Source organism: Ambystoma mexicanum, chromosome 11 (genome assembly GCF_040938575.1).
Source record: "Ambystoma mexicanum isolate Mex_15411 chromosome 11, UKY_AmexF1_1, whole genome shotgun sequence".
Taxonomy (NCBI): domain Eukaryota; kingdom Metazoa; phylum Chordata; class Amphibia; order Caudata; family Ambystomatidae; genus Ambystoma; species Ambystoma mexicanum.
Window position 1 is genome coordinate 553,038,104 of NC_090934.1, and position 13,503 is coordinate 553,051,606.

At 50.5% G+C, this 13,503-nt stretch overlaps 1 protein-coding gene across 2 annotated transcripts in view; it reads right to left on the bottom strand.

Moving 5' to 3' along the window:
* LOC138503557 (catalase-like) overlaps positions 1-13,503 on the bottom strand; it is an 833,069-nt gene that overhangs the window by 374,898 nt on the left and 444,668 nt on the right. For both annotated transcript variants that reach the window (XM_069623378.1, XM_069623377.1), the window contains exon 8: positions 11,003-11,155. In XM_069623378.1, the coding sequence (XP_069479479.1) occupies positions 11,003-11,155 (153 nt within the window). The remainder of the gene's footprint in view (positions 1-11,002; positions 11,156-13,503) is intronic.

A 13,503-nucleotide genomic window follows, 5' to 3' on the forward strand; every position in this document is an offset into this window, starting at 1 on the left:
ACAGGCATTCTGGAGGACATATAAGAAGCGTGGTAGCGCTAGCATTTTAAAGAAAGCAGCCCTCCTAAGCAGGGTGAGTGGGAGCAGTACCCAGTGTCGGACATCCGTAATGAATCTTCACGTGATCGGGTGTAAATACCCGGGGTATGTACTCCAAAAGGTCGGTCGTCACTTGGATCCCCAAATAGCGGAAATGTTCAATTTCAATGCGGTATGGACAGTGCGGGGAGATTGCCTGGGCCGCCCCTTTGACCGGGAAAAGGATGGATTTATTCCAGTTTACCTGCAGCCTACTGAATGTCCCATACTGCTCAAGTATTCTCATGACCACTGGACAAGAGCGGACTGGGTCGCACAAATATATCAAGAGTTTGTCCGCATATAGCGAGACTTTGTCTTCCACGCCCTTGGGCCAGTGGAATCCCCTCCACGTGTTTGTTGCCACAACAGTATGGCCAGGGGTTTGATGATTAGCAAAAAGAGCAGTTGGAAGGTCCGAGAAGGCCATCCATTGACTCTCACCTCTGCCACCTGGGACTCGTATAGGAGTTGGACCCAGTCCACAAAGGACTCTCCAAAGCCCATTTGTCGCATGATCTCCCAGAGGCTCTCCCAGGCGAATGAGTCAAAAGCATTCTCAAAGTCAACAGCCAGCAATGCAAGAGGTTGCAGCATCAGGTGTAACCTGCAAATAGTCATATGTGTTGTTCGTTGTGGCATAAATCCACACTGGTCCGGATGGAAGAGATCACCATTTGTAGTCTAGTACCTTTGCCAGGATTTTTGTTTCGCTGTTGATCAGTGAGATTGGTCTGTATGAGATGCATAGCTCCGGGCGCTTCCCCTGTTTTGGGATGACAACTATACTGGCCTTACGTAGATCCGGGGATAGGATCCCTTGTTCCCTACAGTGGAGAAACAGATTGAGTAGAGGAGTGGCCATTTCGTTCTCCCAGTTTTCTCAGTGTCTCAATTGGGAAACCGTTAGAACCTGGTGTTTTCCCTGATTGCAGTAGATGGCTTCTGCAATTTCCTACTCTGTAATATCTTCATCTAGATGTGTTATTTGTGCTGTGGTGAACTGGGGGAATGTGATGTCATCTAGGATGGTAGTGTTACGCTCACCTGGTATCCACGGGGGCGCTCCTCTGCCCTGGTTACTGGATTCACCCTGGACCCTTCCTGATTCTGGATGGTCTTCGATGGAGGTCGGGCCTGAAAACATAGGAGGACTGGATTTAGGAACAGATCTCGTCTCCTCCCGCCTGCCCCTGGACTCGACCTGATGGCCCACTCCTCACCTTGTCGTGATGTCTGGTGTGCTCTCCGTCCTGCCTTCTGTGCAGGGGTGTGTAGTTTTGTGCGGGCTTGAGCGACCGAGTTAACTTCACTGGTGCTAACCCATTCGAGTGTCTTTTAAGGAGGCAAGTCTGATTACAGCAGTCTTTAAATGTCCTTGCCTTTCTTTCTTGCGATTAATGTCTTTCCTTATTTTTTCCCCCTTAGGTGCAAGGCGGTTCGGTGAATGCGCAGCTTGGATCGAGCTCCTACCAGAATGGAGGACGCGGGAGCGTACAATGAACTGGTAGGTAAAGCGCGAAGTGCAGCGCTGTAATTTCTTTTTCTTGCTAACCTGTGTTCTTTCTTCCTTTTCAGGTCGCGATGGTCTTTCCGGGCGTATGAAGAATTCCGGAACGACGCCGGCCAAGAAATGCCCAGCCAGGTGAGGTTCTTGTGATGACCGCGGTAAATGCTGTGAGTAACCTGTTTTCACGTTGTGTTTCTTTCTCTCTCCCTTCAGGTGCTTCGTTCCGGTGCGTTCGTGGTATCCCGATGATGCTGCCGACTGGATGGATGACCGCGTGCAGCAGGAAGATGGACAATCGACGGATGGAATTTGCAGGTAAGTAGGAACTGCTAATGATGTTCTTTGTCTCCTCTGCAGGGTCGCTGTTCAAGGATCACCGGTATCTGGTCTCTGGACATGGTGAGCGTCACACTGCTGGCTGCAGAGTAACGCGAAGCACGTTCTGTAACTTGGGTGTGGTTTATATAGCCCTCAAGTAAAGTAGCCCAGGTAAAGTAGTCCCGGCTACCACACACAAAACACTGCACCACACAGTCTGGTTCTAACAACTAGACTGTGTGGGTGCCTCCATGTTGGCTGCAGGCCTCCAAGGAAAAAGTAGTCCCTTCAAGACAGTGCCCCATCCTGAACATGAGCCTGCCGCCAAAGGCGCCAGGACTGACTCCAGGAGAGTCCATGAAGATAGTGCAAGGCCCTCGGGGCCCCAACTGAACCTTGAGTCTTAACCCTACCTGGCATGTGAACATGCCAGTGGGGTTTTGGGTCACGGGTCATGACAGCTAGTACTAATTGGCCCGGGGATTTGTACACCGCTGCGTAGTAGTCCGCAAAGCTCTCAGCAATGTCACGATCAGAGTGTAATAGTTTGTGTGTTGCTGTTCTGATTTCCCTGGCGTGTCAGTGACCTGCATCCCTCCGCTACAGCCAGGCCAATATGTTACCAGCTTTGTCCCCGGTCTCATACAGTCGTGTGCGCATCTCTGAGTTTGCCTGCTTGGCGTTATCTAAGGCGACACTACGGAGACGTTCTTTGGCTGTTAAAAGGGATCGGTACGTTTCAGGTGATCCCGCAGCTATGCGTTCAGTCTCTCGTTGTATTATTTCCTGTTCCGTTGGTACCACTTTTTGTTGGTGCGATTTTTTGTGAGCCGATGTCCAGGAGAGCGTCTCTCCACGGAGAACCGGTTTATACTTTTGCCACAGCATTGCTGGACTGTCTACCGTACCATTATTAATTTCAAAATCGGTGGTCGTTTTATCACAAATATGGTTGATAAATTCCGGGAAGCTAAGGTAGTAACTATTTAGTCGCCATGACGGGGGAGGGGTCGGCCTATTTGTCTTCAGTTCCAGCAATAGGGGTGAGTGGTCGGATATATTCCTCGGGGGAGTAAGGTCGCACTAACTGCTTTATGCGCATCCATTGGTGGGAGAAAGAAATAGTCCAGCCTTGAAAGAGAGGTGTGGACTCCAGAGTGATAGGAGTATCCACGCTCTGCAGAGTGCACATTACGCCACACATCACTAGACCTAGTGCCGAAGTAAAGGCAGCCAAATGTACTTGCCTTGAAGTTTCTGCAGTGTAGATGCATGCAATCTAGTGCCACATCCATGACGTTGTCAAAATCTCCACCAAGAATGCAAAGGTCTGATCTGTGGGTTGCGATTATGGGCGTTATTTCATCAAGCAGTTCCGGTGTAAATGACGGAGGGGCATATATTGTGAGAATTGCTACCGTTTCCCCCCATAGCGTACCCTGCAATAATGCAAATCTGCCCCTGGGATTCTGTAGCACTCGGCACAGTGTGAGGGGAAGACTCTTGTGTAGCAGGATCAAAACCCCTCTGGAGCCCATGGAAAAGCCTGCATGTATCGCTGTGCGGTAGTTTTAGCTCCGGAATAGGTTGCAATATTGTGCCAGCTAGTGTTTTTCAGTGAGGTGAGCAATATCGGGAGAGTGTCTATTAAGGAACTGTGTAACCAGACACCGTTTGATCCCAGTGCCTAGGCCATTAATGTTCCATGTAAGGAGTTTCAGGAATTCTACCATATCACTGGTCACAGCAGTTTTGGACATCCAATGAGTATCTATGTATCAAACAGCATGGGGAGAGTTCCATATATATGTGCATCGCGGTGTGGATAAGTGAATACCTAATTAAATCTTACAGGTGGATTCAAAAACAAAAACAAAAATCATCAAACTCCCTTCCCCCCTCCCTATACTCCATTCCAACTTGAAGCATCTGTCGCCTGAACTTTACTGATAGGCGAAACCGTCGGCTATCAACTATCAAACAAAATCATACAACTTGCATTGCCAAGTATAACAAAACATGTAAGTCCGGCTGCACGAGCAGTCGCGTGTCGGGGAGGGGTGGGCCGGGTCGCGCAGCTTTGACTCAAGTCGTGGGAATTAACATTGCACCCTTGTTTCAGAGTACAGATGCGCGCTACTTAACTGGCGCATTCCTGGTCTATAGCATTATCAGCGTAGTGTCTACAGCATGGTGCATTAGTTGTTGTCCATGGGAGGTGGTAGTTCTAATTCCTGGCCTTGTGGTGGATGATCCGTTGGAGGCCATTCGGGTTGGGCCCTGGGTCTGTTATTCTTGTTTTTCTTGTCTGGCCTCCATTCTCCCTCAGGATGTTGTTCTGCCATCTCCACGCATCCTTGGGGTCTGTGAAGTGCACTGTTGTGCCTTTGTGATATATCTTGAGTTGTGCTGGAAATAGGAGACCATATTCGACACCCAGGGATTGCAGACATTTCTTAAAAGGGTCAAAGGATTGTCTGGCATGTTGCACTTCTCTGGTGTAGTCCGGGAACAAGGCAATCCGAGATCCGTTGTATGTTATTTATCCCTTGGTGTGAGCCATCTGAAGCAGGGCGTTGCGGTCTCTATAATTCAGTAATTTGGCAACCACTGTGCGCGGCAGTGACCCCAGTGTGTGTCGTCCGGTCGGCATACAGTGAGCCCGTTAGATAGAAAAGAAGTTGGAGAATGTCTTGGGCGCAAATATGTCCGTCAGTCATTGTTCTAGAAATAGTTCCATATTTGGACCCTCTGTTTTCTCGGGCAGACACAGCATGCGGACGTAATTGCGCCGTGATCTACCCTCTCCCTCATCCACCCTTTATTTCAACGTTTTTAAACGTGCCATCCCTCTGGACATTTGTTGATCCATATTGCAGAGCTCATCTTCCACCCCAGATATGCGGTTTCAGCTTCCCCTGTACGAGATGTTAGCTTTTGAAGGTCATGGCGTAGAAGAGACACATCGCACTAATTCCGTGTGCATGAGTTGGCGATGGCATTCATTATGTCCTTCAAAGAGATGGTGTCCTCTGCTTCTGCTGTGCCTTCTGGTTGTGTCTGCCCAGCAGGGGTGACTGCCGCAGGTATCGTGTATTGATTCATTTTGCTTTGGGTAGATACTTTTTAAAATTTATCTTTGACCATGGTGAGATGATTTTTGGGTTGGGCCGTCACTCGGTTCCTCTTGAGCGAGACCAAGGTGTGAGTGCTTGTGGAGACAATACAGTCCTGATTGTAGGTGCAGAGAATTGTACAGAAGTCGCAATTGCGTGACAGTGTGACTGTGCATGGTTGGTCCCGGTCTGAAATTCCTTCCGCCCGGGGATCTCATTATACGTCTTTAGGCCACCAACGAGTTCCAATTGGGCAGAGGCCACGTCTAAATGGGCACCTCAGGTGGTGCCTTAACGGTAGGTGTGTCTGCCTATATAGACTCAACAGGCTTCATCACACGCAGCCTTGCACCTTCGAATCCTGCCGATGTCTATTTGGCTCTTTTATATCATTGGGTCAGGGGGTGTCGGGGCAAGTGGTCAGGGGTCCCAGTGCCAGATTATCTAGGATTCCAAGGTGTGTGCAACGTGCCCAATATGTCCGGTCTTGATGACGGTCCCCCTATCTGCAGGAGCGTATCCTCAATTCAAGTGAATTCCAGGAAATCTCACAAATACCTCCCTAGGTAATGGTCCTCCATTAGGCTTTCTGTTGTGTGTCCACGGTATGTCTATCTCTCTCCTCTTACAGCGGGGTCCATTGTGCTCCCAGGGTATCAGTATTTGGTAAATGTTAAAGTGTCTCCTGGTAGTATCCCTTTTGCCATACGTTGTGTTACTCTGCAACAGAGGGTATTTCTTTCATCAGTTGCACAGCTGCGTTAATTCTGGGCCATGCCTGGTTTTATGTCAATCGGTGAAAGTACAGGGCAGCAAGGGAGAGAGACAGCTACAACCCGTTTGCCTTAATGAAGGAGCCACTGTCTGTTTGCCATCCGCACAGTTACAGATACTGCTGTAATGATGAAATGGTTGAGCAGTCTGGGACCAGGAGGGCACGTGTCTCACGGTACTTGTTGGTGGACTAATATTTCAAGAGAACATATCTGCCTTGCAGTCTCAATATGATAGTTATTTATGTAGCAGTGCACCGTCTCAGCAGTGTTAATATATAACGCGCATCCTCGCCGTTGTTGGGGTGTTGCTAAGAGTTGGAAGCAGTGTGTTGACTGACCGCTTGTATGGCTCGGAGTTGATGCTTGCTGCCAACCTCCGGCTGCGACCCCCTCTCTCGCTCTGCTGTGTCAGGCCTCTGTCCCCTCGCAGCTCGACCCCATCACAGCACCTCCCGGGGGAGCTCAGAGTCTCGAAAGAGCTCAAAGGTCAGAGAAGGCACCACGGGATTGCATCAGAGTTTGTGACCCAGTTTGTTATGTTATCCGGTGAGGGGGTCTGAGCATGTGGTTATTTTACCCCCCCGGGCTGAGAGGGACCTTAGTTCTGGCAGGGCTCTGCTTCCTGGTCCGCACTGCCGGCGCCATTTTGGGTTAACAGCTCCCACCGCGTCAATGGCTGTGTTGACTTTTTTTCTCCCTTTCGTGTCTGTGGGCTCCCTCCAGTCCGCACTGCGTGCCCTGCAGCTCAGGTAGACCAGAACACGCCCCACCGCACACCGGCACGCGATGTGCTGAAGCCGCCGGTCCCGTGGCGTAAAGAAGCGCAGGCTAACCACGGGATGACTGGGCAGATTCCAACACAGTATTTTCGGAGCCGGTGAACATTCGCCTCAGGTGGTCATATTACCACGGCCGTCCGCCTACTTCACATTTCACTGGCCAGTGGCCATTTTGGTAGGTCCTGCTTATGCAGCCACGACACACTTTCTCAGCCCCATTTCTCCGTCAAAAGTTGGATTCAGCCAGGCATATTTCGTTCAGCAGCTCTCCATACATTCAACTTCTTGCTGGTATAATTTCTTCTAATTCAGCCATGAAACAGGATGTTATTGCAGGACATTGCTGGCGGCCACGGGAGCTTCAAGAACTCACATACTCATTGCTCGCTTGCTGGCCACGCCCCCCTCCTCTGGGATATTCTTAAGGCGTATGTTTGATCGCTGTGACATATTCTTAAGGTCTTTGCACTGGAGCTCTAGGTTGTGCGACATCTGTGCCAGTTGCTCCAGTTCTTTGTCATTTTTCCTGGAGTCTTCTGCCAACTCTTGAAGAGCCTACTCATTTGTGTCTACTCGTTCCCCCAATTTCGAGAGTTCCCCCTTGATCTCCTGCACTGCTCCCTTGAAGTCTGACTTTTAAGGAGGAGAACTGTTCTTGAAAGGACTCTGTGATCTGCGTCTGGAGGTCTGCTAGGCACTGCACAAGGTCCTCCTTGTTGACTGCCATGGGGGCTCGATGTTGGGGTCTCACCTCCTCCTGCGGCTGCATCTGAGGGTGATGTGGGCTTTTGGGCCGTCTGCATGTCCAATTGCCAGCACCTGTTTAGCGTGCCCTCTGCCCCCTGGGCGGCCGCCGTTGGGTGAGCCGAGGTCTCCTTGTTCCTTCCTCTGCCCTTGCTTTAGACATGTGCCCCTTTGAAGGTTACCTCTGCAGCTCGCCGCCGCCTGGTTCCGTGCCCCTCGATGCAGGAGTCCGTTCCTTCACAAGGTGCACTGGCTTGTCTTTTCTTCTGCCAAATTGCCTTCCACTGCTGGCCCCAGGTTGTGTTGCTGCTGATCAAATGGAGCTTGTGTGCCCTGTATTTTTGGCGTCCTCCCACTGGTCTGGCATAAAGTGGGCACTGTGCTGCCTGGGCCCCACCTCTCTTCCACCAGGGGTCCAGCGCTATGCTGCCCGGCCCCCAACACTCTTCCACCAGGGGGGCTGTTCTTCTCTCCCTGCTGTTCGGTTTCACTTATCCTCCAGGGACTCCCTCAATCAGGGAGCCCCACCACCTGTGCTTCTCCGGGCTCCTCTTGTTTCCTGGGCCTTCCCTCCTGCTGGTGGGGCTAGTCAACTCTGTTGATTCGGGCAGGGTTGGTGGGGGGCCTTCCCGAAGACCGCCTTCTCTCTGTGCTTTAACTGCAATAGGTGGTGGGGGGCGGGTGCATCTGAACTGTCAAAGGTGCCCCCACTGTGCTGGGGCCTTTTCCGTTCTCCCCGGGGGCCACCACATTGCTCTGTGTTGCCGTTGGGGGAAGCCACTGACTCCTCCTTGCACCGCTGACATGCTCAGCCGTGGCCCGCCGCCGCAAGCACCCGCAGGAGGCCACTACCCCCACTGAGCTTTACTGTACGCAAGGAGATCCCTTCCCACGGCACACCGTGTTGCAGCTTGCTGCCGGCACCTATCACGCCAGTGCCTCTCCCCCGCTGCTCCTCTGCTCCGGAGGCGGCTCCCACCTCTCACATGCCCCTTGGGCGGTCTCCGACTCCACACTTGATGCCCGATTACTAGCACCACACTCTGCTTCACTATGCAGCTGGGCCCGGCCCGAGCGCACAAATGGGTGGGTCCACGCGCCGTTCTTTCTCTCTCTGGCTTCTAGTCGGCTTGCGCGCCGCCGCACCCAGCTAAGCCACTCGGGGCTCCCGCTGTAATGCCTTCGTGCAAGCTATTATGAGAGGGTACCCACACTCCCTGTGCGCTCATCTGCAGGTGGAGTGCAGGCAAAGTCTGCTTATATTGCTGCTGCTTTCACCTTTAGGAGCGGGCCAGGGACGAGCTGTGCTCAACACGTCCTCCCCAGTGAGTGGCCATCTTGGAATCTCCAGAGTTCGACTTTTGACACAGGACAGTGAACTCTTTGTTTTAGACTGCCATCCTGACAGTTTCCTTAGTATTAGTTGAGGCAGGGTAAACCCTCTTAGAAATAAGGTCAGATAGGATGTTCGCTTTTATTTTCTCACTAATGAAAGTCTATAGCCAAAAGCATGACACCTGTGTGTCTGTCCCCCACTTCGACACCCTTATACTCCTTAATAAGGTGCTTAAAATACCCAATCATAGCACCCAAATGCATTATGCAATGAAAGCTTTCAAATAACCTCTCCTCCGAGGTCGAGGCGAACATGTGGGTTTATGATGAGGACGATGCAGGAGTCCAAATAGATGTTGTTGCTGGATGCCAAGTTGGATGCCTGTGGGGGAATGAAGCACTGTACCTCAAAGAGGAAGATAGCACCGGATATGAGGTAGACCAAATGGACATGGGTGACCAATCCACCCTCTCAAATGTCTCTCAAATCTAGGTGGCAACGGAATTAGGGATGCTTCGGAAGACAGACTCCAGGGAAGAAACCTCTGAAACAGCCTCTGTGGTGTGAGACATAGCCTGAATGATGAAATGTGCTTCTTCTTGTATTGCCATCATTTTGAGGCAGCTTTGACATTGTTCTGAAAAGGTCTCTGAGATAACCTTGGTGGCCTTTTACTGCAAGCATGAGGGACGCAGGGAAGCATGCTCAACATAGAGCTCTGTACTTGAGGCCCAGGCAGACCCTCGAAGCAAGCTCTGACAGGTCGGGGATCCTCACGCCCCTTGAGCCCAGTAGGTTTCAGACAATGAGTATGTGCATCGGGTCCAAAGGACATGGTACAAGTCCCCTATAGATACTATGGGCCTCATTACAAGGGTGGCGCTCCCGTAATGAAGGGTGCCGGTATGTGACCGGCACCCTTCATTACGGGTGCACCGATTACGAGGTTCCCTTTGCGGGACCAGGACCAGACGCCTGGTAAAACCAGATGTCTTTTCCGGGTCCCGCGAGGGGGAGAGGGAGGTACTAACGGGCCACTTGTGATGTGCCCGTTATTACCTCCCTCCCCATTCCCATTGAGCCCTATGGGGGCTCAAATGGGAATGGGGAATGGTTCCTGCAAGGAGGACTTACCGGGTCCTCCTATGTCGGAATGACCCGGTAAGTCCCCATTGCAGGAACCCGGTAATGGAGCCCGGTTTGGAGGCAGCCATGGTGCTAGCAGCACCATGGCTGCCTCCAAACTCGTAATGAGGCCCAATGTGTGAGCACCGATAGAAGCCAATAGAAACCTGCGAGGCCATGGGGCAAGCTTCAATACCATACCCCAAAGGGCCCTTGTTGCGAACACCAGTAGAAGCCTGTGAGGCCTCGGGAGGACCCAAGTAGAGCGGTGGCTAGCTGCAAGAGGACTTTGGTCCCTCCGCTTGCACGTGGTGCTGCTGGACTTATCTGAGGTTGTGTCCTCCTTGAACGAATGAAATCTGTGATGTGACTGAGAGGAGACCTGCTGAAAACCTCCTCCGAACGGCCTAATCTTCGTCAAGGTGCACGCAGAGAAAACGTGTGACAGGACACTAAGTAGCCCTATCGGGGCCCAGGCACTCCAGACATAGCCTATGCGAGTCTGCCGCTGCATCATGTCCACCGCAGGAGGAAAACGATTTGAACCCGGTTACGCCTGTCATAAAAGTAGATACTGATGCTGTTGGGAGGTGAGGTGAGAGAAATTCAAAACATTTTTAGGGAAATGCGCTGTGAATGCATCCAGGTACATCGACGTGGAGAAAAGGACTAACCGGTGTTGCCAGTGAGCAGGGTTAACCGGGCTGTCCATGCCCACGTTGCCGCACCACACAAGATTGTTCAAAGGGTATTCTTCTTTTAGTGCTGTGAAAGAAGGGCTCATGTCCCGTTCCCTGGACAGACACCCCATAAGCATGGAGGAAAGGAGACAGGATATAGGAGTACAGGGGGCGACATCCCACAAGTATGGAGGGAAGGGGAAGTTGGGGGAAGATTACAGGTGTTATGCATTTGGTGTGGAAAATGTCTTTGCTGGGACACTGGACATCCCACTGATACAAAGACCACATAAGCCCTGAAAAGGATACATAGGAAATATATGCACAGTGATTTTGGACATAACGATGCTTTGATTTTATGTGTATTTTTTGCATTACTTCATGCTAATTGGTTCAATTAAGCAACAGATAGGAACAATAACATATTACATTGGCTACTTTATGCAGGGGTAGTACACCCGCTTTGCACCATGAAATAAATAGGAGCACACTTGGCGTCATGGCCATGTGGTAAGAGAACATAAAAGAGCTTGCAATTACCTGCAGCATTTTATCTGGGCTAGGTTCAATGCCCGGAGGCATATTGCTTGGGTCAAAGGCCAACTGCTCCACTTCTGCAAAATAATTGATAGGGTTCCTGTTTAAGACCATTTTACCCACTGGAATGAGGGGATAATCCTTATGCGGCCAAACCTAGAAAACAAAATGCATATAATGAGCCTAACACCTCCTTCATCGGAGACTACACAGACTTGCTCACCACCTCCATGTCTCCCACACATGCCAACATCTGCGACTTTAACATGCCAGGCAGCCTAGAAACCAAGCCAATGAAATAAGATCTCCACTGCCTTCTCGCCACTCTGAACCTCACACAGCACATGAAAACCCCAACCCACCAGAAAAGTAATATCCTCAACCTCATCATAACTGTCCTGCCCACCCTCAGTCAGAGCTCTCCAATCCCGCTCGCCTGATCGGAACATCTGTCAATCCCCTTTTACATTAGTCAAGGAACACCAGTCCAGCACATCTATCAACAAAACCCAGCAAACAAGCCTTCAGATAATTCAAGAACATCCCAGTGGAGGCTGGCAAGGAAGACCTTCCCAACCTCTACTTCACATGGGCGGATCTACCGCAGACTGACCTGGACTGTGACTCGCTTCTCCAAGAACTCAACACCACCCTCACAACCAACATCAACCAATATGCCCCAGTGAAACAACGATCCTCAAGCCTAAACCTTCTGCACCCTGGTACACTCAAGAACACTCAGAAAACATGAAAAGATGGGGATAATCCTGCAGCGCTTTCGACCTCACCTTGCTCAAGGAACACAAAGCTACATGCACACAACTGATCATCACTGCTGAGGTCCGCTACTACCAAAACACTATATTGAAGGTGAAAAGTTAAAGCAGAGCCCTCTTCAAAACATTAAGCATTGCATCAACCCTCTGCCCGACCCACTTGTAGTGCACTCCATCGAAAATTCCAATGCCATCAATTCATCAACAAAATCATCATGATCTATGGGAACCAACGCCCTAACTGACAGCACACTACATATGCCATCTCACAAAACCACCACTATCTGGACAACTTTCAAAACCCACATTATGGAAGACATCACTGCCACCTTACAACCCCTCAAGACCACATCGTACATAGATGACATCCTCCCTGCCTCTGTAACTCAAGGTGCTTCGGACTGAAGCATTCCGCCCTTACCTGACAATCATCAACAGCTTCTCCCTTGGATGCTCAAGACGCAACAAACCCTCCTGCTTCTCAAGAAACCAACGCTGGACCCTGATGACATCAGCAACTACCGACCCATCCCTCATCTTCCCACAATAGGCAAGTGTCTTGAGAAAGCAGCAGACACTCCACGAACACATCAAAACCAACAATCTCCTTCAGACCTACTATTCTGGCAGGACCTAGATGCAGCACGGAAATGACTTCTATCAAGGTGATCGATAATGCCCTTACCATCCTCAATGATGGCCATCCTCACCTCCTCGTTCTCCTGGACCGCTCTTTTAGCCATTTTGCTGCTCTGCAGCATTCAAAACTGTAAACCACAAGACATTCACCAACATTTTACAGTGCGGAATGGGGATCAGTGAGATCATCCTCAGCAGGTTCAAATTCTACCTTGTTAACCACCACCAATTCGTCCAGATTGATTCCTTCAGATAACTTACTCTACCTGTCACATGTGGAGTCCTGCAAGGATCCATCCCCTCCTGGCTCTGCACAACATCTTCATACACCCTACCTCAGGATATCCTACATTGAAGACATCCACAGGCTCAAGGCCTGTGTCACACTGATCCAGTCCTGGATGTCCAGTGCTTATCTGAATCTCAGCACTTCCAAGACTGAACTCCTATTTATGTCCAACAACACCAAACACCATGACGTCCAGACCTGGCTCTCTGATATTAACTCTGAGGGTTTCACACTCCAGCCTACCACCTGTGCCAAGTCCCTTGGGTTCGACATTGATGGACACCTCTCTTTCAAGGAGCACAAAGAAAGGAATACACAAACAGCTTGATGCCAATCTTCTCCCATGTGAAAAATCAAGCGCTTCATCCCAGACAACAACTTCAGATCTGCTGTCCAAACCTTGGTCATATCCCACCTGTATGGTGGCAATGCCCTTCTGGAAAACCCTCTGGTGACTACCTTGGCACCCCTGAGATTGTGTCCTACATACTCCAGCACAACTCATAAAAGCACTCTGCTAATTCAAACACAACACCCAGACTTGCAACAAACTGAACTTGCTCCCACCGCAAGCATGCATCATCTTCCGAATCTGCTACACCACCTACAAATCTGACATCCTGAAGTTCCCAAGTTACCTCACTAAGAAACTTTGCATCTCCAGAGGCCTAAATTCGACCAGAATTAGGGACAAGTGCAGACATGAACTCTGCAGGTGCAGGAAGGAAAGAACCAGAAGACATGTCCCCGACTCTGGAACTTCCTCACCATCAAAACCAGATTCAGTCCCTCATGTCTAC